General features: G+C 38.3%; 1 protein-coding gene across 12 annotated transcripts in view; it reads right to left on the bottom strand.

Annotated features, from left to right (window-relative positions):
* Nucleotides 1-25,735, bottom strand: part of Kmt2c (lysine methyltransferase 2C) — a 204,872-nt gene that overhangs the window by 90,748 nt on the left and 88,389 nt on the right. For 10 of the 12 annotated variants that reach the window (XM_048340501.1, XM_048340505.1, XM_048340508.1 and 7 more), the window contains exons 8-14: nucleotides 22,749-22,920; nucleotides 20,590-20,704; nucleotides 9,178-9,347; nucleotides 8,599-8,750; nucleotides 6,944-7,057; nucleotides 5,997-6,077; nucleotides 4,591-5,300 (exon numbers count right to left, since the gene is read on the bottom strand). In XM_048340501.1, coding sequence (XP_048196458.1) covers nucleotides 4,591-5,300; nucleotides 5,997-6,077; nucleotides 6,944-7,057; nucleotides 8,599-8,750; nucleotides 9,178-9,347; nucleotides 20,590-20,704; nucleotides 22,749-22,920 — 1,514 coding nt within the window. The remainder of the gene's footprint in view (nucleotides 1-4,590; nucleotides 5,301-5,996; nucleotides 6,078-6,943; nucleotides 7,058-8,598; nucleotides 8,751-9,177; nucleotides 9,348-20,589; nucleotides 20,705-22,748; nucleotides 22,921-25,735) is intronic. The other 2 variants (XM_048340506.1, XM_048340504.1) reach the window with 1 other exon arrangement.

Here is a 25,735-nt window from a genome sequence, read left to right on the forward strand (position 1 = left end):
AAACACAACAGAAAAGTTGTAGAGTAACGGCTATCATTGCCTCCCCAGCAAGCTATGAAAACATTCATTCGAGTAGTATTCGAGTAGCATCAAGAGTGTGCCTGACATCTTTGCTATTAGCTTGAGATTGACCAGGTACACACCAGCTTAAATGAAGTCCCATTTGTCCTCACCACCTACTTCTGCCCCAAAAGCCACTCAAGATCATAGTTCATCAGCAATTCTCTAATAAACAGCATTTTGAGAACTTCTGGATCTGTAAACACTTTTTAAAAAGTCTTACAGCATGATTGGACTGGTTCTCATACAGTGAGATGGGGTTTTTCTAATACAAAAGCTCCCTGGAGAATGACAATGTGCAGCATAGCCAATAAACATGAATGTACCTATAAAAAGTACTTAAGTACAAAATATGAAAAGCTTCACAAATGCCCAACTTCCATAAAAAATGAGAAAACCAACTGCTTACTATAACTATTTATAGGAAACAATGTCCAATATGCTGCCTGTGATAGCTCTCATCAACTTATTTTTCTGCAACCTATCATGTCTGTATATTCCTCATCTTTGGGAAATTTTGAGCTTAAAATAAGAACAAACGTTAACATCTTTGTACAACTAAGGATTATTTTTTTTTTTGGGGGGGGGGGCAGTCCCTGGGCTTGAACTCAGGGCCTCGGAACTGTCCCTGGCTTCTTTTTGCTCAAGGCTAGCACTCTACCACTTGAGCCACGGCATCACTTCTGGCTTTTTCTGTTTATGTGGTGCTGAGGAATCGAACCCAGGGCTTCATGTGTATGAGGCAAGCATTCTACCACTAGGACATATTCCCAGCCCCCTTCGGATAATTTTTAAAATAATAAAAATAATCTATTTTTATCCATAATCATCATAAAAATTGTTACTATTCCCCCTGTATGTTTTAACTGGTTCAGGGTGGTCTAGACCATTAACAATACACTTCAGATATTTCTGAAATATCTCAGAAAATATCATCTTATTTGTTTCTTCTTTTTTTCAGAATCTCTCCTGGGCTGGTAATTGTCAGACTGCAGCCTCCTAAGTAGCTAGAATTATAGGAATGAACCACTGGCACCCAGCACATTATATTTCTTGATAAGTGACATCTGAAATTTCACATACAAAAGGTAGAAAACAAAACAGTGGACAATTACTACGTTCCTTGTTAAGGAAAAAACAATCCTATCTGGTTTGATAATCCCTTTGATAACATACTTCCCAATACCTTAGATAAATACTTTGCTGCAGCCAGACATTTTAGCCTCAGTGGAGTTTGTATATACTGGGTTTTGTTTGTGGACTGTATGTTGATAACAATATACATTTTCTAAAAACCTGCAGAGCAGTTCGTTGCTATAATGAATAGCTTCATAACCTGTCTTAAAATAAGCAACTGGAGGAGAGCAGTCTACTTGTACTCCACTGGGCAAAAATAGTGAAAACACACCAATATTCTTATCCTTGTCCAAAAGATTTAGTTCAACTATCTTTTAATTTCACCAATATTCTGTCATTGAGGTTTACAAGTATGTCAAAATGCTTTCTTTGCCTGGAATGATCCATGTAATCAACATTTTGCTACTGCGCAATTCTACTGTAGTCAATTCAAACTGAGAGGGCTTTATGTCTAAATCACTGCCATCTCTCAAACACGTAACACAAAAACAAAACTTGGAAAAAAAATGAGTTGTGGTGGTACATACCTGTACACTTCCACAACACATGAAGCTGAGGCAGGAGAATCTCAGGAGTCCATTTATACTGAGAGACCGTCTAGAACTTAAGGTGATGGGGGAGGGGAGCCTCATTCATTTCACATTGAGTAAATGCTGCAATAATATTCTAGCCATTAGGATAAGTGAAATACATTAATATTTATTTTCACTTTTTTTTTGACTTCTTAAAGATGGTTGCTAGAAAATTTGTATGTATGTAGCTTGCACTATATTTATAATGGACATCACTAGCTTACCCTTCTAATGAACTTAAACCTCCAGATAACACTCAATAGTTTGAACACAAGCTTTTACATCAAACAAAATCCTCATGTTTTGCCTCTAATTAAAAATGAAATATGAGAAATAGAATATAGACTAAAATAAAATACCCATATAATACTAGAAAACCATTAAGATAAGCCAAGATTTGACCATTATTAAACAGGATTCAATAAACTAAAGTTACTAATCTTTGGGAAACATCCACCATACTTGTAAAAGACTAAAGAAGTAAGGACATTCCACAAAGTACGTTTTACTAGTGATGTTGACAGTCACATAGCTATAAACCAAAGCTCTGATCACAATCATTGCATGAAAATTCATCTCACTTTTAACAAATAATAAATATTAGGTTGTGGTTTACAGAAGATGAGATGAGCGAAGAATACATGAACGAACACATACACACACACACACACACACACACACACACCACAAATTACACAATTTAAGCCAATGGAAAAAAACAGTCTCACATATTAAGTCTAGTTTCTCAATTTAAGCTAATCTCTCCAAATATGAAAAGATTACCAGTATCCTCTAACAGGAAAGTTTATGATGTAGCTGGTCATGGTAATATGAATGTGTAATCCCAGCTGTTTGGAGGAATAGCTGGTGAAAGGATAGAACAGCAGAGTTCAGGAATTTGAAGGCAGCCTGAGTAGCATGAAGAGACCCACCTCCCTACACTTCAGAAGTTTAAGGCTATGAATATAGGAATTAAAAGTAAATTTGAAGTTTACTTTTTTATTACTCTAGCCTTTTTAGAATCAGAGCTACATAATTAATATTTTCCTAATGACAAGAAAGACTTATAGAGAGGAAAAGAACTGATTTGAGAAGAAAAATCTCTTGGTAGGATGGAAATTAAGTATCAAGGAAAATACTTAGGGGGAAAAAAAACCCTTTAAAATGTTTTAGTTTATTGCATACATCATTGCTATAAAACAATACTAAAGCCATGAGACACTGTCTCTGGTGCAACTTCCCTTTAAAGAATAAAATTTATCTGGGGTTTAGAGAAACCTAATTTTTTACACTAAAAATTAAGTTATATTTTTTAACTAGATAATTCCAAAATTAGTTGATCAAGAATAATATATTATTCCCGTAAAGTCAAACTATAATTACTGGAAGAAATTTAAATCATCAGACTTAAAACTTCTAATTACTATTATGACTCTATTGTTGGATATCTTGCCACTTGAAAAAATTCAGCAATTGAGCAGAACAATAAGTAATTTTTAGCTACAATATCTTCATTTTTACCATGTAGTCTTATTTAAATTCTCCTTAAAAAGAACAGGAATTCATCCTTAAAAAGGGATTCTACTTGCTGGGTGCTTGCTGGCGGCTCACACCTGTCTAGCTAGCTACTCAAGAGGCTGAGATCTGAGGATCAAGTTCAAAGCCAGCCTGGGCAGGAAACAGGGACACTATTATCTCCAGTCAACCACCAGCAAACTGAAAGTGGCACTGTGGCTCAAAGTGGTAGAGCACTATTCTTGAGCAAAAAGAGCTCAGGGATAATGCCCAGGTCCCAAATTCAGGTCCCATGAGTGACAAAAAAAGAGAGGGAGACACTACTTAATGTCAAGGATGTTGGGAGTGGTGGTGCACACCTGAAATCCCACGTGGCAGTCTGGTGCAGGAGAATCTCAAGAATGAAGTCCTGTCTCCAGAAACCAAGAGCTAGGCATGTATTTCAGTGGGAGAGCACTTGTCTAGAATGAGCAAAAGAGCTGGAGTTTGTCTCCTTCCAAGTTCCCTTCATTTCCTGAGGAATAGCAATACAATTTCTAGGTGTTTTTTTTTTCTTCCATAAAACTATTTCAGTCCTAACTTGAATACTTTCTGTGAATGAGTGTGTATGTGTGTGTAAAACCAACATCAAAATGTGAGTTCCCCAGTATAAAAATGTCCTTTATAAATCTTGATGCTTTAAGCAGTTAAACATACACACGCACACATATAAATACGCGCTCTAGGTAATATCAAGAATTAAAAAGAGGAGCTGGGGATATGGCCTGGTGGCAAGAGTGCTTGCTTCGTATACATGAAGCCCTGGGTTTGATTCCTCAGCACCACATATATAGAAAACGGCCAGAAGTGGCGCTGTGGCTCAAGTGGCAGAGTGCTAGTCTTGAGCAAAAAGAAGCCAGAGACAGTGCTCAGGCCCTGAGTCCAAGGCCCAGGACTGGCAATAAATAAATAAAGAATTTTAAAAAGTGTTAGTTAATATATTAATACTGAAATCTTTTGTTTTAAAGCTATGTAATTAGGGTTGCACAAAATTTAAAATTTTAGGTGCTTTATACTAGAAAACTAATAAATAGATTACATTTTTATGTCCCAACCAAGATGAAATTCCAAATCACCTTATCAGGTTCGCAAATGAGTTCTTCATTAACAGAATTTTTCAAATAATGGCAAGAACATAAAAATCAACATTGTATCTGCAATCTGAGGATTGAAAAGGTCACCATACAAACCAAGGTTATTTATAAACTTTCTTATTTACATAATTACACTAACCTCTTTTCTGTAAACATCATTAATATTGCCCTACCTGTTTGGATCGGGGTCTACCAGGAGAAAATTTCCTTTTTGTAATAGCTGGTTTACCCATGCCAATTTTTGGAGTGACTGAGATGTAAGTTGTTGGCATGATGTTTCCAGCGGAAGAGTTGAGAGTGGAAGGGTAGCCATGCAGCATGTCGTGTGAAGGCAAGTCTGAAGAAAGTGTTGGAGAGGAAGCTGTCTTTGCCTTGCAAATATCCACTGAGGAAAATGATGACTCTATCTCAGATGGTAATTTTATAGATCTGCCCCCTTGGCACAAGCCATCTTTCATGCAACTCTCAATTGCAGAAGTCATTTCACAATCCATACACTCGGTGGGGAATTTGGAATTTTCTTTCTGTTCCATTTCAGCTTGAACCCTATCGATAAGCAACTGATCCTTAGAACACAAAGAAGTACTCTGACTTGGGGACACTAAGGCTTCTGGTGGAACAATGACAGATTCAATGGTTGATGTGGGAGGGCTTGGTTCTTTGGCTGCCACCACTGTAGGTTCCTCTAACAACTGCTGATCAATTTGTTGCACAGTGACCTCCTGTGTAAGGACTTCCATGTTTTCTGTCACTTCCATTTTGTCTTCATTTTGACCTTCATCACAAATAGTCATCACTTTAGAAGGCATTTCTGTTTTTTCACTACCAATCTCATGGGAAACTTCATTTTCCAAATCAGGTTTCATTTTACTGACAGATGATTCTACAATTCAAATACTTTATGTTAATATATATACAAATTTCAAAATGTCACAGTACAAATAGCTATAACATATCTGGTAAAACTATAATTTATATGGAGAAAGGAAGGAATTAAGTTGGTAAAAACCAAAAGCACACAAGTTTTGCTAATTCGAACCATAGATCTTCTGAAAATAAAGACTAGTAAGTAAAATCAAGTAACAGATCTGGCAGTACTAAACTGACTAAACAAAAATAAATCTTTATAGAGAAGTACACACACTGTCAATTTGTTCCGAGTAAAAAAATCAGTTGGGCAAGGAAATGGAAATAGGTTCTATTGGAGGGTAGTGACTAATGGGAGGGACTTGGGCTAACAAGGAAGATGAAAAAGGACTGATATAATAGATACAGATTGCAGTTATGAAAATAAAACAATGAAACCTGTTGAAGTTGTTTTGTGAAGGAGAGAGAGAGTGCTAGAGAGGACGAGATTGATTGGGATATACTGTAAATGTGTGGAAATGCATTGAAATCCCACATAAGTAACACAAGCTAATAATAAAAAAAAAATCACTTAACTAAAAGATTTTGTTTCCTGTAACGGGCATCCAGCAAATGCAAAAGGACATTAAGGGTGATGTATTTGAAAAGCAAATTTAATGAACAATTATCTGGTAAGCTAATCAAATTAAGGAAGTTTGAGTGTGTGGCTTACCAGTAATGAGAAGACCATCTGTGCCAAGACTTTCTGATGGATTACTCCTTTGCTGCTGCTCCTCAGTGTGGACTTCAGCTGCTACAAATAACACATTATGGGATCTCTAGTAAAGAGTCAAAGTTTTCCTAACTCTCTTCCCTAAACAATAATGTGAAAGCTTTATCTTACTATTATCAGATACTAATTTCCAATATAAACATGAAACACGTTTTCCTATGTATTCCTAAGTAACAAAGACGAACTTAAAAATCTGTAGATGTACTACCAGATCTGTATAACTTTATTTCTCTTTACTATCAAATCTTTGAAGTATAACATTTAACGAGTTGTTAAAAATCCAAGGATTTTATATATAAACTATATAAAACAATGTACAACTATATAATTTAACATATAACTTCATATAAAATTCCAAAACTTTCCTCAAAGTCCACAATTTTCACTCAGTAAGCATCTCTTCTTCCCTCTAGTCCCCAACCCCAAATCTGGCTAATTCTAGATCTTCAAGTTCAATAGTATCCATTTTTAATACTGTAAATACAACTGAAATACTGGAATAACTCTCAATAGAATCACTGAGATGACCTAATAGTATAAATTTTTCATATCTCAGCATGAAATACTTCACAATTCACAATAGCTCTAGTTAGCAAATACAAGAACAGAAGAAAACGTTTAATTAAAAAAATCACTTGATTCCCTACACAAAATACATACTTATAATTAGAATTCGATTACAGCTGGACTACCAACAGTTACTTTCTCCAATTAATTTCTATCTAAGATTATTTTCCCCCAAAGCAACTCCTTGTAACATTCCCAAGTATATAAACATCTTGGTTCATTTGTACTTTAGGTGCTCAAGTTTTAGCAGATACTCATATACCACAAATACACATCTCCTTCAAAATTAAGAGTAAATCCATTAGCACAAAGATCCTTACCATCTGGAACAATTCCAGGTGTGGTCTCCTTAGCACTGATATCCTTATCAATTGTTGGCTCCAAAAATGCCATTTGGTCTTCAGGTCTGTCAACTTCCATTTCAGTGTTAGAATCTTAACAGAAAAATGATTCATTCTTTAGCTCAGCGTGAGTTTTGCGGTTTGTGTTAATTATGTCAAAAATCAATTATGGACTTCTTTCAAGTGAGGGTAAACTATCCCCAGAAAAATGCTACAAATTTTTTTCTCAGATTTTTGTTGTCATTTCAAACCAAATCCACATTTGTATTTTTAATAAGGAAACTAACTATAATACATTAAAAGGTAGGTGGCTACGTGTGATGACAATATGCTTTTTTACAGCGTGGGCTATTGATCAGTGGTAAGCAAGTCCTTCATTCATTCATTCGCATGTGGGGGTAAGCACATGCGCACTGTCTTGTCTTAAAAGGGCATTGCACTATTGTATACATAGGCAAGGCATCCTGAAAATGAAAAAGGTTAAGTAATTAACATGGTGGGGGGTCGTGGGGGTACTGAGGTTTGAATTCACAGCCTCATCCTGGCCAGGCACTGGCTCTCTACCACTTGAGCCATACCTCCAGCTCTGACTTTTGCTTGTTAATGTAAAGATGGAGTCTTGCAAACTTTTCTGCCTGAGCTGGCTTCAAACTGTAATCCTCCCAATCTCGGGCTCCAAAGTAGCTGGGAATTACAGGTATGAGGCACTGATACCAGATAAAAATACAATTTCTATAAGGACATACAGTCATATCGAGAAAATAAAAAAACCATCTCATGAGTAGGTCTAGTTTCTTTATGAATAGGTCTATTTGCTTAATCTTAGGAGTCTTGTTATAACAATAGGATACCAATAAAAATATTCCGTACTTGGACAAAATCTGAAGCTCCAGAGGTGAAAATTAACATTTAAGACGAATATAATAAAACTGAAATTAGTTCAAATCAAGACGATCAATTTTGAAGAACAAACTAGATGGCACGTCAATGGCTACCAAACTGTTACCTTCCAGAACAAGGCTGAAGAAAACACTACATCTACAATTCAAGTACAATTGTCTGAAATAAGCTAAATTTTAGCTATCCAATTCAGGCATGACCAAGATAAGAAAAAACACTTAAAGGCTGAGAAATACGCTAGAATCTAGGGAGTACTCAGATAGTGTAATTCCTTAAAAGGGCAAAGATGGAAGTTCAGCAAAAATACCAGGGATGGGGTACTTGAAAGGGTGGGGTAGAGTCAAGAGGAGAGAAGTTGAGAAACTGAAGGCAGGACACAACAGTACACACTCATTAAGTCCAATACTCAGAAGACTATGGCACAAGTAATGAGACCTCCTTGAGCAACACAGCAAGACACGGAAACAAACCAACAAACAGGGAGTGGAACTGTGGGTCAAGTGGTACGGCACTAATCTTAAGCAAAAAAGCCCAGGGACAGAACCCAGGCCACGAGGAGTTCAGTCCCCAGGACTAGCACCCCTACCCCCTAAGAAGTTTAAGGGAAATGAGAAGGGGAAAAAAAGGGGGGGGCGGATCTGGCGCCCTGAATTCCCTCAATGGCAAAGACTGTCTGGCACAAGGTTTGTTTTGTGGTGGTTGTTTGCGTAAGTACACAAACGTCTCGAATTTACCTGTATTGAGTTCAGCCGTCTCTACTTCATCGCCAGGCAGTAAGGTGTCCATCTCAGCTCCTAAGTGTTTACAATACAAGCAGATATACTCTTCTTTGAGTTGAGAATCCAGTTCATGATCTGTGTGTTTGTCACATTCTAAGTGAACCCATCTGCAGTGATAAGTACATTTAAATAAAAACTTCTAATTTAAGGTCAAGGTGGTATCTAGCGAAAGGAAGGGCAGCGCTAAAACCTGGCTACGGCTGGAAGGGTTAGGGAAGACAGGAACAGTTAGAGAGGTTGGCCACTGGCCAATGTTTTCAAAAGTTGGCATTTTGCGAATGCCATGTTATTTCCATATCTTTTACTTCTGAGTGTCCATTTCTAGGTTAATCTTCTCTTTTATCTTCTGCCCACTCACTTCCTTATGCCTTTCATACTCAAGATTTAATTCCATTTTTTTAACAGTAGTCAGTAGGAAAGGGGTTGCTAGAGTGATAAAGGCTTAGAAGCTTAAACCTATGGGGTAGAGCAAATGATCACATGGTCCAACCAAAAGACAATCCACAAAACAAATAGGATTAACTTTCTTCTTACCTCCTGCACATATTACAGTGGAGCAAATCTTTCTGCAGTTCTGGATGGTAGCACTTTCCACACAAAGGACATAAATTATCCTGCTGTTGGTAACAAGTGTCACATATCAAGCAATTGTGGTGCCACTGAGAACTAGATCGTGTGCCACACTCTACACATATTCTGCAATTCTAGACACCAGGAGAAATAGAAACAAAAACAGTCTGTAATGCTTTTGTTCAACTGCAGTTCTTATTTAGACCTCTGCAATCAGTGAAACATTTCTAGATTATATATCAGGCTTCAATTTTCATGTCATTGTAGCGTATATGCTTTTGCAAAAGCCATTTTTCTTGAATAAAGTCTACCTTCAACAAGTCTGAAATAAGACCTCCAGGAAATTTTAAACAGGGGTTGAGGATACCCAGGAAAACATAAATGTGAAAGAAAGAAACTAAAAATGCAGCAACACAAACTTCAAATGTATTCTAAAATCATAATGTAAGATTTGTGGAATAAGAATACTGAACATATTAACTGTAGAAATAAAGATAATTGAATTGCTTCACCATAGCTTAGAAATCAAAACCAAGAATTCTCGTAACAAAGTAGCATGAGCCACTACAGGTAATTTGGTGTTTGAAAGTAAAAAATACCTACATCAAAATTCAGTGATAAGTCAGGTGTGGTGGCTCACACCTGTAATCCTAGATACACTCAAGAGGCTAAAATCTGAGAATCATAGTTCACCAGCCAGCCCACACAGGAAAGTCCATGAGACTCTTATGTATGATTAACCACCAGAAGAAGGGAAACGAAGCTGTGGCTTAAAGCACCTAAAGAGTGCTAGCTTTGAGCTAAAAAGCTTAAGGATAGTGCCCAGGCTCTGCCCCACGCTGGCAAAAATAAAATAAAAATAAAAAATAAAATAAAACACAAGCATAACACTACGAAATAATTTTAATTGCAAACTGCAATTTAAAAATTCAACAAAGCGGCATGATATAAAATTAACATGCACAAGCAATAAAATTCACATCACACAAAAACCAATTAGAAGAGATGAGAGAAATCTCATTTATAATAACAAAAGTTAAAAATAAACTTCAATATTCAGAATCTATACAGAGAAAATTATAAAACGGGGGCCTGGAGTTTGGCCTATTGGTAGAGTGCTTCCCTAGCATGCTTCATGAAGCCCTGGGTTTGATTCTTTGGTAGTACATATATAGAAGTGGCACTGTGGCTCAAGTGGTTAAGTGCTAGCCTTAAGAAAAAGAAGCTTAGGAGCAGTGCTCAGGTAGTGAGTTCAAGCCCAGGACAAAAGGGGCAAAAGGGGGTGGGGGGAAGATCTCCATGAACTGCTAAGAAGTAATTTCTAGATTGTATTAGTGTAGAGCAAGGGGAAAATAAGGGAAATCAAATGTAGGATAACCTGCAAACAAGGTAGCTTGTTACACCAGAGTTAGGCAGAACTGGATAAAAGAGATTAAAAAGGGAGTGACAACTGTTTAAGCAGAACATTTCATTCAATTTCGACTCATTCAAATTCAATTTGATTCATTCAACTTTGGAAAGCATTTTCACATACTATATGCTTAAGCAGTAATATAAAAAGGAAATAAACCCTAAGAACAAACTGAAATAGATTTGCGTGTATATGTGTATATATACATGTGTATATACACGTATGTATATATGTATGCGTGTATATACGTGTATATGTGTGTGCACACACACACATATGTATGTTTCTTAGCCCTGTAGGCCAAAAGTGTGAAAAAGCCAACACCCTCAAGAAGCAAGGAACATACCTACCACTCATTCCCCAGGTTGGGCTCCTACTGAAAACTGAATTAAAAACTAGACTGGGGCTGGGAATATGGCCTAGTGGCAAGAGTGCTTGCCTCATATACATGAGGCCCTGGGTTCAATTCCCCAGCACCACATATACAGAAAACGGCCAGAAGTGGTGCTGTGGCTCAAGTGGTAGAGCGCTAGCCTTGAGCAAAAAGAAGCCAGGGACAGTGCGCTCAGGCCCTGAGTCCAAGGCCCGGGACTGGCCAAAAAAAAAAAAAAAAAAAAAAAAAAACACAAAACAAACAAACTAGACTGATTCCAGAGCTGGGAAAGAGGTCTAAGATGAGCTTAAAATACCTTATTATAGCCAGGTGCTGGTGGCTGACCCCTGTAATCCTAGATAATTCAGAAGGCTGAGATCTGAGGATCCATGTTCAAATCAAGCCCAGGCAATAAAATCCATGAGATTATTATCTCCAATAAACTACTCAGAAAAAGTTGTAAGTGGCTCAAGTGGTAGAAAGTTAGCCCTGAGGTAAAGAAGCTCAGGGACAGTACCCAGGCCATGAGTTCAATCCCCAGGACAGCGTACACATACACACACTCTCTCTCTCTTTCTTTCTCTCTCTCTCTCTCTCTCTCTGTTCAAATTAACAGTGAGGGCATGGAGATAGGTTAAAAGGCCAATCAGTGGCAAACAGAACAATTTGAGCACAAAAGTAGCTAGATATACTAACAAATTATTAAAAATGGAAATCCAATGAGTTAATCTCCATAAGTCACTGCAAGTATGGTAGTAAGTGGGAGTACCTGTGCAGGTATTGGGTCTTGAAGTTGGGGCCTGGGTGCTTTTAACTTCTGTGCTCAAGGCTAGCGTTCTACCACTTGAATCACAGCTCCACTTCTGACTTTCTTGAGTGGTTAACTGGAGTTAAGAGTCTCATGGAGAAAATAGGATACCCTGCTGGATGCTACTGGCTCACATCCATAATCCTAGCTACCTAAGAGCCTGAAATCCGAGCCAATCCAGGCAGAGAAGTATCCATGAGACTCTTATCTCCAATTAGCCACTCAAAAACCAGAAGTGGTGCTGTGGCTCAGGGGGTAGAGTGCTAGCCTTGAATACAAAGAGGCTCAGGGACAGCACCTAGGCCCTGAGTTCAAAGCCCTACGACTAACAACCACCACCAAATAGTTATCTCTAGAAAATGAAAAGTTGAATTAATTTGTTACCTGCAAATATTCCCTATAGCAAGAAGTGTTTAAGGAAGTTCATGGTTATTGAAAACAAAATAGGTTGTAGGTGTATGAAGAGATAAATATTTCAATAAAGGTGAACTAGTATCATGGTAATAATTCATTTATATGTCTACATTTTTGGCTCCTGCATGATTTAAGAGATTAATATTTTTACCATCTAGTGTTATTGTAATTTTGTAACTCTGCATTTTGTTTTGTACATAATTTAAAGACCATTACTTTAAAAGGGAAAAAAAAAAAGGATTCTCATAGAATTTCCAGCATAGGCTGGCTATGGACTGTGATGCTCAGTTCTCTGCCTCCTGAGTAACAAAGATGATGGGCAGGAGCACGTGGCTCCTAAGTAATTTTCATTTGTGCACCTTACTATGAAGTGCTCACTCCGTGCCACACTGTGCTGAGCAATTACAGACAGAACCCGTCTCACGAGGTAAGAACTTTGAGCATTCTATATATACATTGAGTTAGAGGAAAGTCAAGGAATCTGCCCAAGATTACTAAACACGTGGTGGTGGTGGGGGGAACCCTAAAGCTTCATCTAAAGCCCAAGAACTACATTGTATATGGTTCCATAGAACACAATTTAAAAAGTAAGTATCCAAAAGTATTCTAAGCACTGTCATTCTCGAAGAGAATAGCAAATACCACAGACAGCAATGGAGGTCAAAGAACAAGCCTGAAGACTTCCAGGATTCTATAAAAAAAAAAAAAATTTCAAGGTAACTTAACAAAAAAATGTAAGCAATTGAAGCAGGCAACAGCAAAACTTACCCAGTTGTAAAGACAATGTAAAGAAACTAAATTCTGGCAACACAAAAGAAAGGAAATTTTAAAGAACACCACTAACACTTCCACAGTTCTTTTGACATAACAAATACTTCTACAGCCCCTTTAAGGGACCTGCCCTGACACAAGCAGTGGCCAACAACAGGTCACAGGAAAAACCTATTAGCTCAGAATCACTATCAGATGGATGTGGGATACAAATCCAACAAATTAAGAACATAGCTTCCAAGCACAAAAGGATGACTTCCATTTATTTTATTTTATTTATTTATTTGTTTGTTTGTTTATTTATTTGCCCGTCCTGGGCTTTGGACTCAGAGCCTGAGCACTGTCCCTGGCTTCTTTTTGCTCAAGGCTAGCACTCTGCCACTTGAGCCACAGCGCCACTTCCGGCTTTTTCTGTATATGTGGTGCTGGGGAATCGAACCCAGGGCTTCATGTATACGAGGCGAGCACTCTTGCCACTAGGCCATATTCCCAGCCCGCAAGTTAAAATTTTTAAAGAAGTAATATTTTTTTCTATGATACTAGAAAGCTGAGAAATAAAATCTAAAAACAAAAAAGCTTCTAAAGTATAAAGTTCTTGTGATAAGACTAATACGAGCAGTGATTTGTAGAGCTCCTGAAAATTAGCAATCTCTGTTCAAAGATGTTACCAAAACTCTAACAATTATTATTATTACTTTCCCAGTCCTGGGGTTTGAACTCAGGGTCTGGGCTCTGTCCCTGAGCCTCTCTGTTCAGGGCTAGTGCTCTACCACTTTAGCCACAGCACCGCTTCCGGCTTTTTCTGCATATGTGGTGCTGAGGGATCAAACCCAGGGCTTCATGTTATGAGGCGAGCACTCTACCACTAAGCCACATTCCAACTCCTAAAAACAATTTATTTTTAAAGCTTAAAAAAAAAAAGGGTGAAGGGGCTGGGAATATGGCCTAGTGGCAAGAGCGCTCACCTCGTATACATGAAGCACTGGGTTCAATTCCCCAGCACCGGGTTCAATTCCCCAGCACCACATATACAGAAAACGGCCAGAAGTGGAACTGTAGCTCAAGTGGCAGAGTGCTAGCCTTGAGCAAAAAGAAGCCAGGGACAGTGCTCAGGCCCTGAGTTCAAGGCCCAGGACTGCCCCCCCACACACACACACATACAAATGGTGAGCTAAAATTCAGATTAACAGAGAGGAATTTTGTTTATTTTAGTTTAATTAAAAATTTAAAGCACTTTTATATTTTTAATGTAATCTTGGGTGACCCCAAACTCATGATTTTGCTTTAATTTCTAAGTGTTAGGATTGACTACAAGAGTGTGTCATTATACTCATAGGAAATACTTTTTTTTTCCTAATGAAAATATGACAAGGCCCATGGTCTAGGTTAATTCAATCAAGTCAAATAGGTTAATTCCATCAATTCAAAAGTGAAAGTGGAAAACGTATTTCCAATGAAGACTGGAGAAAAAGTAACAATATTATTTTCAACCTTTATTTGTGTGCCAGTACTGGGGCTGGAACTCAGGACAGCCTTGAGCTTTGCTTAGCTATTTCACTCAAGGCTTATGCTCTACCACTTAAGCCACAGCGTGACTTTTGGCTTTTTACTGACGACCTAGAGATAAGAAATCTCATGCACATTTCTAGGCTGACTTTAAACCTCTATCCCTCAGATATCAGCCTCCTTAACAGCCAGGATTACAGGTGTGAACCACTATGGGGCCCAGCTTGCATTTCAAATATTTTTAGTCACAAGCATTCATAAAAATAAAAATTTGAGTTGTAAACCAATGCACACAATAAAAGGAACAGAAAAAGTAGAGAGTATATTTTAAAAGAACACATTAGCTTTAAAACAGCCAATCATTCCTTGCAAAAATCAATCTAAACAGCTCTAAAATGTTTAAAAATGTATTTAATAAGCACATAAAGATTCATTATAAAAGAACATTAAACGATACGTTCAAATGGTAAAGTAACAGGCTATATGGTCAGACTGGAAGGAAAAGCATCTTATCTGATCCCCAAAAAAACATCATCACACAGAATCAAGAGTAATTTTACACTACCAAAATAAAACCAAAAAAACCCCACAACACATTAAGTGTGAACTGCTTGTTTGGTAACAGCCATAAAAGAACTGTTTTGTCAAGAAGGAGAAAGAAAATAAAAAGAGAAATTGATACCAGGAATTCAAAAGGCTGATTCATTTAATGATGACAGAATAAACACAAATGAACTGGTGGCTCATACCTATAATCTTAGCCACTCAGGAGAATGCAGTCCAAGGATTTGGTCTGAAGCAAGTCTGGGCAGGAGAGTCCATACAATTCTCATGTCCAATTAACTAGGAAAGGGAAGATGTGGAGCTGTGGCTCAAGTGGTAGAGTGACAGCCTTGAGCAAAAAAGCCAAGTGAGAGCATGAAGCCTTGAGTTCGAGCCCCCGTTACTGGCACACATTGGCGCACACGTATCCACACTGGTGAAATGTCTAAGTGCAACTAAAGCATAAACCACAAGCTTCAAAAAGAACTATGCAACATGTGGGCAGAGACAGGAGGGAGAAACTGGAGGCAAGTGAAGGAAGGAACAACACTGCCCAGAAACAATTGTACTCATTACCTGATTGTAACCGCTCTTTATAACTTTTTAAAAATAAAAGTATAGTAAAAACAGTAACAACAAGCTTCAGTACCACCATTAAAAAACAAAGACAAAGCTACTAGGGGAAGAAAGATCTCAGATCAAGGCAGCAGTCAAACCTAGGAAGACTATCTCAAAAGTAAAATACAAAATATTTAAAAGTGTAGCTAGAGGAGCAGAGCGCTCGCCTAGCTATGTCCAAACACCTGGGTTCAATCTCCAAGATGAGGGGAAAAAAGAAAAAGAAACTATTAGGTTAGGCATATACACATATTACGTTACATATGCAGTAAATTCAAGTGCAACTAAAGTTAATAATCAAGGATAAATTTATAGCCTTAAGTAGCTTTTCCCCTTAGCAAAGAAAATATATTACAAATTTGACTTCATTTTTTTATAAAAAGGCAAGACGCTGAAGAAAGATAAAAGGATAAGCATACCAATTGGGCAAATGACACTGTTTCCTCCTTAGGCAGACAACCAAGAGGCCTTCACCATATCAGCCAGAAATGGAAACCAGAAGGAGGAAGCAGGTCTTCTTCAGCCTGCAGGCCCCGCCTCCACAGTGGCACGCCTGAGCTCAATGCTTGCCAGGTGAGAACTCGCAGAGGACTGCCCTAGAGCCTGGGAATGAAGCCTCCGCACACAGCTGCCAGTCCTCCCTGGACGCAGAGATGGCCCTTCCATACCCCCAGGACCAGCAGCCAGAACAGCGTGTCTGGCCCCTCCACCTCCTAGGCTGAAAAGACACTTGAAAGGCAGTTCCTAAGACACCCTACCCAGGGCAGGGGCAGCACCCGACCCAGGGCAGGGGATAGTCCTCAGACTCCTCAAGCCACAGGAAGCCTAACTCTGCAACAGCCTCCAGCTTCCAATTCCAGGTGCTCTCTCCACTACCCCATACAAACTCTAACCCTGTGAATGCTGCATCCAGGAAGACGCCAAGAAAGTGACACAAAGAGCAGTAAATTACAGTGAAAACTGAGCTCTGGGGCAAGATATACAAACAGCATGTCCCTGTGCCATTCCAGACAAAAATGGAAGGGGGGCAGGGAAAGAGCAGATTTGCGGGGAGGGGGTGCAGGACTAGAGATGGGGACTTGTGTTCTAAGAACTTGATTGTTTTTTTAAACAGAAATGATCATCTAAAGCTGAATGTGGTACCTCGTGCCTGAAATTCAAAACTCTGGAGGCTGAGAAAGGAAAATCAAGAGTTCCAGGACAGGGGCTGGGGATATAGCCTAGTGGCAAGAGTGCCTGCCTCGGATACACGAGGCCCTAGGTTCCATTCCCCAGCACCACATATACAGAAAACGGCCAGAAGCGGCGCTGTGGCTCAAGTGGCAGAGTGCTAGCCTTGAGCGGGAAGAAGCCAGGGACAGTGCTCAGGCCCTGAGTCCAAGGCCCAGGACTGGCCCAAAAAAAAAAAAAAAAAGAGTTCCAGGACAGTCTAGGCCAAGTTAGACTCTGTCTCAAAAATAAGCAAAAAAGGAAAAAAAAGCAAACTAATTTAAAAATATAAAAGTTAGCTGACTGTCAAGGGCACTGCAATGCTTGCAGTTAGCATTAGCATTATTAGTGTTAAAGTGCTATCAAACATACAAGATTTCTACATAGTAAACTCATGAAAACAAAAATCAGATGTCTGGATGGCTCTGGAATATGTACCCCAGTTGTGACTGTCAAACCTCAAGAGCGAGCAGACAAATCCACAGAACAAGAGATTTTTTTGTCCTTATACATATCAAATTAAAACAGGGAAACGGCAGTGTATTGGCAATTAAAACAGAAACTACTGTATTTCCAAAATAACTGGATAAATACCCCATTTATTATAATTTTTACAGGGCTGAATGACAGTTCATTAAATCTTATGTTCCAGGAATGGCTGTGAGCACTTTGAGGTCTAATTAGCTTGTAAGCCAGGGAATTACATTAATTCTGTTTGTATACAATTTAGGCCTATGGGTTAGATAGGAAGAGAGTATTCTCTGTATTTGGGGTGGGAGAAGTCATGGGCTTGAACTCTGGGCCTGGGCACTGTCCTTGAGCTCTTCAGCTTAAGGTAATTAGCACTGTACCATTTAAGCCACAGTGCTACTTCCCAGTTTTCTGGTGGTTACTTGGAGACTTTCCGGCTTGGGCTGGCCTTGAACCATGATCCTCAGATCTCAGCCTCCTGAGTAGCTAGGATTACAGGAGTGACCACCGGTGCAGCTTATTCTCTGTATCCTATTTAGTCAAAGAAAAAGCTTGAGTGCCGAACTGGCCCTCGGGAGCTATCTTACCATTAAACACAGTCCTGGCAGCTTAGCTTTAGAACAAATCATTTATTAAATAAGATAGTTTTGGGCTGGGAATGTGGCCTAGTGGTAAAGTGCTCACCTTGTATACATGAAGCCCTGGGTTCGATTCCTCTGCACCGCATATATATGCCAGAAGTGGCGCTGTGGCTCAAGTGGTAGAGTGCTAGCCTTGAGCAAAAAGCCAGTGACAGTGCTCAGGCCCTGAGTTCAAGCCCCAGGACTGGCAAAAATAAATAAATAAGATAATTTTTTACTTCATTATATTTGCTTTGTAAATTCTGTTTAACTAAAATTAAATGTGGGGGTGGGATAGATGGCATATGGATCTGCAATCCTCAATTTCTTCATTCCTATATCCTAACAGAAATGAAAAGTAATCCAAAAACTATTTCTTACTTTAGGGGGGAAGGCTCTTGTTACGCAACTAACTGTATGTACTGTGAGGCCACTGGGAGACGGCACAATGTACTAGAATAAGACATTTTTGTTTGTCAGTTGTTGGTTTGGGGCAGAACTGAAGTTTCGACACTGGGCCTCAAGCTTGCTAGGCAGGCCCTCTAGGCACAGAAGACTCGCCCTGGGCTTTAGGCATAGATATGTTAAGACACGACATGTGCATTTAGATTCCTTTCTACATCTACAAATAACTAAACAATTTCCTTCCCCATGAAGCTACCACCAATCCCCAATCTAGAATTTATGAGTCGGTACAGATTTGGAAGAGCCAGGTGGATTACTTTTTTGATTCATCTGTTCTTATAGACAACACTCAGAGGAGGGCCACAATAAATAGTGATGAAAAAAAAAAAGAATTTAGTTTTGTTGAGAGCTAAGCATTGAAGGAAAACATGAATAATTCTTATCTTCTATTTTCACTCAAAGAACACAAATACGTTTAAGTTCTAAAATCTGTTGTATCTAACCACACAAACTCTGCCCACGTGGGTACAGTTGTCATTCGACACACAGGGACTACAGTCTGTAATTCCTGAGGAAGCTTACAGAGTGACTAGCATGATATAACTCCAGGCTTAAAGACATAAAGTCAGGAAAGAAGGGGAAACCACTGACCAAAACAACTAACCTAGAAAAATTCAAAGTAGCTGCAGACTCATCTTGAAAAGTGTCCTACCCCCCCCAAAAAAAATTGGATGTTCTAAGCAAAACCAAGCAAACAAATAAACAGAAAAAAACCCAACACCTCTAAAGATCTTGTGCATATCTCAAAATGAGAACTGGGTGCGGTGGGGCGTGGCTGTAATTCAGCAGTAAGAAGAGCTCCGGACAACCTGAGTGAGAGACTAGCCCCAATTACAAGTTTTAAAAAGGAGAAAAATTTCAGATGGCATCTAAAAAATAAACTGCAGTCAATACCACTTATTTAAAATTGTCACAGGCAGAGAAAACCCAAACGCTGCAGACACCATTCCAAATGTTTAATATGTAAATGTATAAATGCAGACTCACATACGGTTATATACAAATAATTAAGAAACTTAAAACATGGTCAAAATACAATGTCTTTTACCTTTATGAATTAACATGCTTTTAAAAAAAAAACCATCTATTTTTCAGGCACCACCTATTTCAGGGGGCTTGGGGGGAAAGACTGGTAAGTAGTTCAAAACTAACTTCTCTTCTGAAGCATCATACAAATGTTAGTTACTAAGTTCATAGCATTTTTTTCATAACAGCTTCAAAGCAACCCACATGTTCACCAAGTGATTTAATTTAAAATTTAAGTATTCCCACCATTCAGTAACAAAAATAAATTGTAGCATGTACAACATGGGAGAATCTCAAAACAGTTACCTTAAATAAAAAAAAGTTATATTAAAAAACCAGCATACAATATATGACTGCATTCATACAAATTTCTCAGACATGAATACTAATGATGTATAATGACAAAAAGGCAGACTATCTGGGGAAAAACAGAAAAGGATGTGAACAGGTAAGAGCGGATCTCCAAAAGGCATAAGAAAATGGGTGCAGGGACTGGGAATGTGGCCTAGTGGTAGAGTGCTCGCCTAGCATGCATGAAGTCCTGGGCTCAATTCCTCAGCACCACATACACAGAAAAGGCCAGAGGTGGCGCTGTGGCTCAAGGGGTAGAGTGCTACCCTTGAGCAAAAGAAGCTCAGGGACAGTGCTCAGGCCCTAAGTCCAAGCCCCAGGACTCACAAAAAGAAAAAAAAAGAGGGGCTGGGGATATGGCTTAGTGGCAAGAGTGCTTGCCTCGTATACATGAAGGCCTGGGTTCGATTCCCAGGCACCACATATACAGAAAACGGCCAGAAGTGGCGCTGTGGCTCAAGTGGCAGAGTGCTAGCCTTGAGCAAAAAGAAGCCAGGGACAGTGCTCAGGCCCTGAGTCCAAGCCCCAGGACTAGCCAAAAAAAAAAAAAAAAATTGTGCAGGTGATGACAACATTTGTTATATTGGAGAAAAGCTGGTTTCATGGGTGTAGACATGTGTCAAATTACAGACTTTAAATGTGTACAGTTTGCTTTATATTAATTATACATCAATAAAGCTCTTTCTTAAGCTGATGACAATGTGTAGATTTGACTAGATATCCAATGTGTCTACTCTCTACATAAAGCATACAGAGGATATTTTTCTTTAAAAAAAAATAAACAACTTACTTTGCATTTCCAGCCATTGGTTGGTACTGCTTTCATAACTGGTTGAAGACAAAAAGTATGATAGCCTTTGTCACATGTATCACACACTAGCATCTTGCTATCTTCTCCCGATTGTCTAAAAAATAAGATAGCATTAATGATGCCTTACTTTAAACTTATGTTCTGTAACATAAGTAATCATGAAAAGACTCAGTCCTAGAAACTGCACAATCTAGAAATACTTCAGAATCTGCTTTGCTACTACACAGACAATGACAGAGGCAAACCCTTACCATGGAACCTTTCTAAAGGGTTATCCTTGAAGCTCACCTAGGGTCGGTTTACTTCAGTCACTTTAGGATTCCAAAACAAGAGGGGGGATTAAAAGCAAGAGGAACAACCTCTCATCTTTTTAAAAATTTGATACCGATCCTTCTGGGGAGATAACTGTCAGGTGATACTGTAGAAAAGTGAAGTGGAGAAGAAACATTGTCATATAAGGAAAGATGATCCAATTTGGCATCAGAGCTATTTGTATTCACACTGCTAGTTCCTAGCTGTGGGGCTCTTCGGGCGTAAGCAGAGTTTTAGGTACAAAACGGATATAATAATAAAAGATTATTGTGAAAACTAAACACAATACTGTTTCACTTACTTAGAATGCCTATTAAACAGTAAATGCTACATAATATGTAAACCAATTAACAGTGTAAGTAGTACGAAGAATTATATTTGAAAACTTAAAAGCCTTTCTTTAAACATTCTTTTGCCTCAAAGGTGGAGCCTATTCTTTACAACATAATCTCTATCTTGAGTCTTGGCAATTAATAACTCTCAGATACCAAGTATTTAATTCAAGAGGTAGGGAAAATAAAATAAAATGGGGAAGATAAAAAGATATAAGAACACAAATCAAACCTGAGAACAAGTAAGTAAGAGTATGGATCTGGTGGGTTTACAGGTTTTTGTTTTTGTTTTTTTTTCAATTAAACAAGCTTTGCATAAGAAGCTGCATATTTTATCTCTACATTTCCTACATCGAAAGGTCTTGGACCCAAGCATTCTCTTCAAGTTCTCTTATTCGTTCCCAAGAAACTGAATGCAGATACAAGTTATCATTTAAGTATTTACTGATGTTACTTTATAGTTACCAAAATATGAAGGCAAATGGTCTGATTTATTTCCTGTAACTCCAAGGTATTGGTGCTGACTGTTCTCAATGAAATGACCAATAAACAGACTGATGAAAGCAATGTAAGGCACTAGTTCTCCCTGGTTACAAAAATGTTCACCCTCTATACTGTTTGAAGACTGCTAAGATGCTAATAATATCCCCCAATTATTGTGCTAATTAGACTCAGGGGACAGGGATCAGAGAAAAAAGTGGAGAAATGACCAAAGAATGGAATATGACAAATACAAAAAGATAGCTCCATTACAAATGTTTAAACATCACCGCTATTTTTTAGAATTATGGTTACTAGAGTCCACTGAGAGTAGGTTCTAGCATTCAGAAAGATACAAAGGTCTTACTGAAACAGCTGTTTTAGCAGGGCGCGCGCCAGTGGCTCATGCTACTCAGGAGGCTAATATTTGAGGATCACAGTTTGAAGCCAGACCTAGCAGGAAAGTCTGTGAGACTCTTATCTGCAATAAACTATTGAGAAAAAGCCAGAGGTGGCGCTGTGACTCAAGTGGTAGAGTGCTAGCCTTGAACACAGAGAGGCTCAGGGACAGAGTTCAGGCCCTAAGGACTGCCCCAGGACTGGCCAAAAAAATTGTTGTCTTACTAGAAATTATTCTTCCTGGAACAAAAATTTAAACACAGCACTGATTTTTTTTGGCTTAAATCTAGTAACTTGGTTTCTACAATTACTATTCTCCTTGCTAATAAATCTCCTGCCATGCTCCCCACTAAGAAAAGTTGCTTTATTGTTCTAAAGCTTCTATAAATTATTATCACTTATTTACAATGTGGACACATTTAGTTTTGTTTCAAAATAATAATGTGTCAAGACAGTAGAGATGTTAGTTAATAGTTTAAGGCATGATAAGGACAGAGTGAATGACTAGAGCTGCAATATGAACAACTTTTACATATGACATAACCCTTTAGCACCTAATAATTAAGAGTGTCTCTCAAACTCAATACACACGTTGGAGATTAAATCAAAACTTACTTGCAGTTCTGGCACACTTTGCACTCAGGACATTGCCAACCTGCACGTTTTAATGGAGTAACCACTATATCCAGGCACATTCCATGATAGTGCTGCCCACAAGTAGTACAAAAGAACTGATCTAAGAGGTCTCCCGGGCTGTCGCACACTGCACAGTTTGCATCTTCCTTGGCTATAATTAACAGCAAAACAATGAAATTTTGTATAAGAAGTTAATATTTTTCTGTCTTGACAGTTTAAAGTCACCACATTGAACTGACATCCAATCCAAGAGAGGTCCCAATAAAAACACTATAGTGAATTTAATCTAAATTTAACATTAAATTTACTTATGTAGCTGTATGATTATCTCACCTATATCTACGTGAGATCACAAATAATTTTCATAATTTTATGTCCCTGATACCAATAAAAATTCTAAGTATATGTATTATATGCATGGTACACGCTGGAAAGAACTGAACAAAAGGAAAAAAATCAAATGAGAGACGCTTATAGTATAACATCATTTTATTTGTATAAAATATATTTGAAAACATGCAAAACCAAAGAAGAAACAAAATTAGGAAAAGCTATTAAATGTAAAGGCTTCTAATCATAAGATGTTTTCTTAAAACTACAAAATATTTTACATGGAAGAATATTAAAGATGGAAGGCATGCATTCAATATATGAGTACTTTGTATACCAATCCTATACCCTTCTATATTGATTTCCAGTTGTAAAAGCACTAGAATCCATATATTTACAAATATCTATCCATAAACGTAGACTAAAAGGGCACTTTCTAACAGTTCTACAATAAAAAATAAGTATAATGATCAATTGCCTTGGCCAATGCAGTTAAGCCTTACAATATAAGAAAAACCAGTAGATTTTAAAGTCATACCAATTTTAGAAAATATAAACATGCTTATATTTTTAAAAAATTATACATTTTTTCCTTTTGTTAGTTTGGTGTGTCTCACTTATTTCTTCTTTTTCCCAATTAACCATATTATCTTTTAAAAAATTATCCCATGAGTCAGCTAGCAGTCTCTCAAATGTAGTCTTTTGTTTACAATCCTGTAAAAATATAAACAGCATTCCTACAAGAATATGTCCTGAGGGGCTGGGAATATGGCCTAGTGGCAAGGGTGCTTGTCTAGCATGCATGAAAGCCCTAGGTTCAATTCCTCAGCACCACATATACAGAAAAAACCAGAAGTGGCGCTGTGGCTCAAGTGGCAGAGTGCTAGCCTTGAGCAAAAAGCAGCCAGGGACAGTGCTCAGGACCTGAGTTCAAGCCCCAGGACAGAAGAAGAAGAAAGAAAGAAGAAGGGGAAGGAGGAGGAAGAAGAAGGAGGGAGGAGGGAGCAGGGGGAGGAAGAGGAGGAGGGGGAGGAAGAGGAGGAGGAGGAGGAGGAAGAGGAGGAGGAAGAGGAGGAGGAGGAGGAGGAGGAGGAGGAGGAGGAGGAGGAGGAGGAGGAGGAGGAGGAGGAGGAGGAGGAGGAGGAGGAGGAGGAGGAGGAGGACCACCACCACCACCATATACAAAACAAACAAACGAACAAACAAAGAATATGTCCTGGAATTTGGACTGCAAGCTAGACTTGTGCTGTAGATAAGGCTTCAAAGATCGGCTGAGCACCCACCCACCACAGGAAGGTGCGTTAATGGGGCTGCCAATGAACAATATGGTATCCAACAGTTACCCTGGCCTTACTGGCAGCGCGTAGATGTAATTGGAGGCTGCCACATTCAAATCCTCTGATATCAGCAAACTTTCTCCTGAGGTTTCCTATAGCTTTATTGTATCCTCTTTTATTTTTCTTTGCACTTCTAATCCCTGGAAATGATAGTACCTTCTCTAATTTCCCACTGCAAAATGAAACTAAAAACATCAATAACAATGAAACACCCTCTTCTTTTAACAGAAGCCTTTATATATCACTGTTGACTGATAATGCCTAACCCAACATGGCCTACATGACAACAGTTCTTGCATCTTAAAACTATCTATGCATTATTCTTTCTTCTGTTTTGACAGTCCATCATAATTTGTCTTCCTAACTACAAGTGTCTTCTAAACAGAATCAGCCTTACTGTGGCTCTGAGCTCTTCTCTACGTCATGTTCTCATTGTTATGTTCTGCTTAAATTAAATATTCATCAATATCTTTTTCACTTGAAAGGAAAGAAATCATAGCTATAAGTGTGGGGCAAAACCCCCATCTCTCCCTTTGCAACGGACTCCCAATCACAGCAGGTAGTCAGTCTGCTATGCACCTAACACAACATGATGTTCTGTGTCTGTCTTCTATACATTGTTTCCTGTTTGAATCTCTGGGCTTTTGCTGTGCTCTCAGTCCATTTCACAGAGGCTTCAAAGTGACTGAAATTGGTCAAGTATTCAGGCATCTTACCCAAATAAATATCCATTTGCTTACTGTATATTCTTTTTTTTCCCATAAGCTTACAAGCAGATATTTCAAAACATCTGTAATGTAATCGATTAATGACAACATAATGATGTGAATCTTTCAAGGACACAGACCTTATCTTTTTCCACTTTGTATCTCTAATTGCCAAATATCATCTCATTAAATGTATTTTAAATAGAGAATTTTCCTTTTAAAGTCACTGTTAAATGTCTGTAATAGGCAAAAATTTTAAATAATTTATGCGTCTAAAAATGGAAGTGTCATATATTATTTTACTTAATATATGTCAGTATTTACCGTTTCAAGCTATGTACATATTTCCTACCTTTAAACTTTTTTGATTTAGAAAAGCTGATTATCAGATACTCAGTTTACCTTTCTATTAGAGCTTTCCAGGAACATTGTCTAAAATGGAAAAGTTATTAGAGTCTGCTACTCTACCATTTCACACATGTGGTTAGCCACATGATTGCAGCTACTAAGCAAAAATTAAAATATGTACTAAATATATGCACAGTGGATGTCAATTTAAAAAATCAAGTCAAGTTTTATATTGGTTACATGT

This window comes from Perognathus longimembris, chromosome 2, assembly GCF_023159225.1.
Source record: "Perognathus longimembris pacificus isolate PPM17 chromosome 2, ASM2315922v1, whole genome shotgun sequence".
NCBI classification, from domain to species: Eukaryota; Metazoa; Chordata; class Mammalia; order Rodentia; family Heteromyidae; genus Perognathus; species Perognathus longimembris.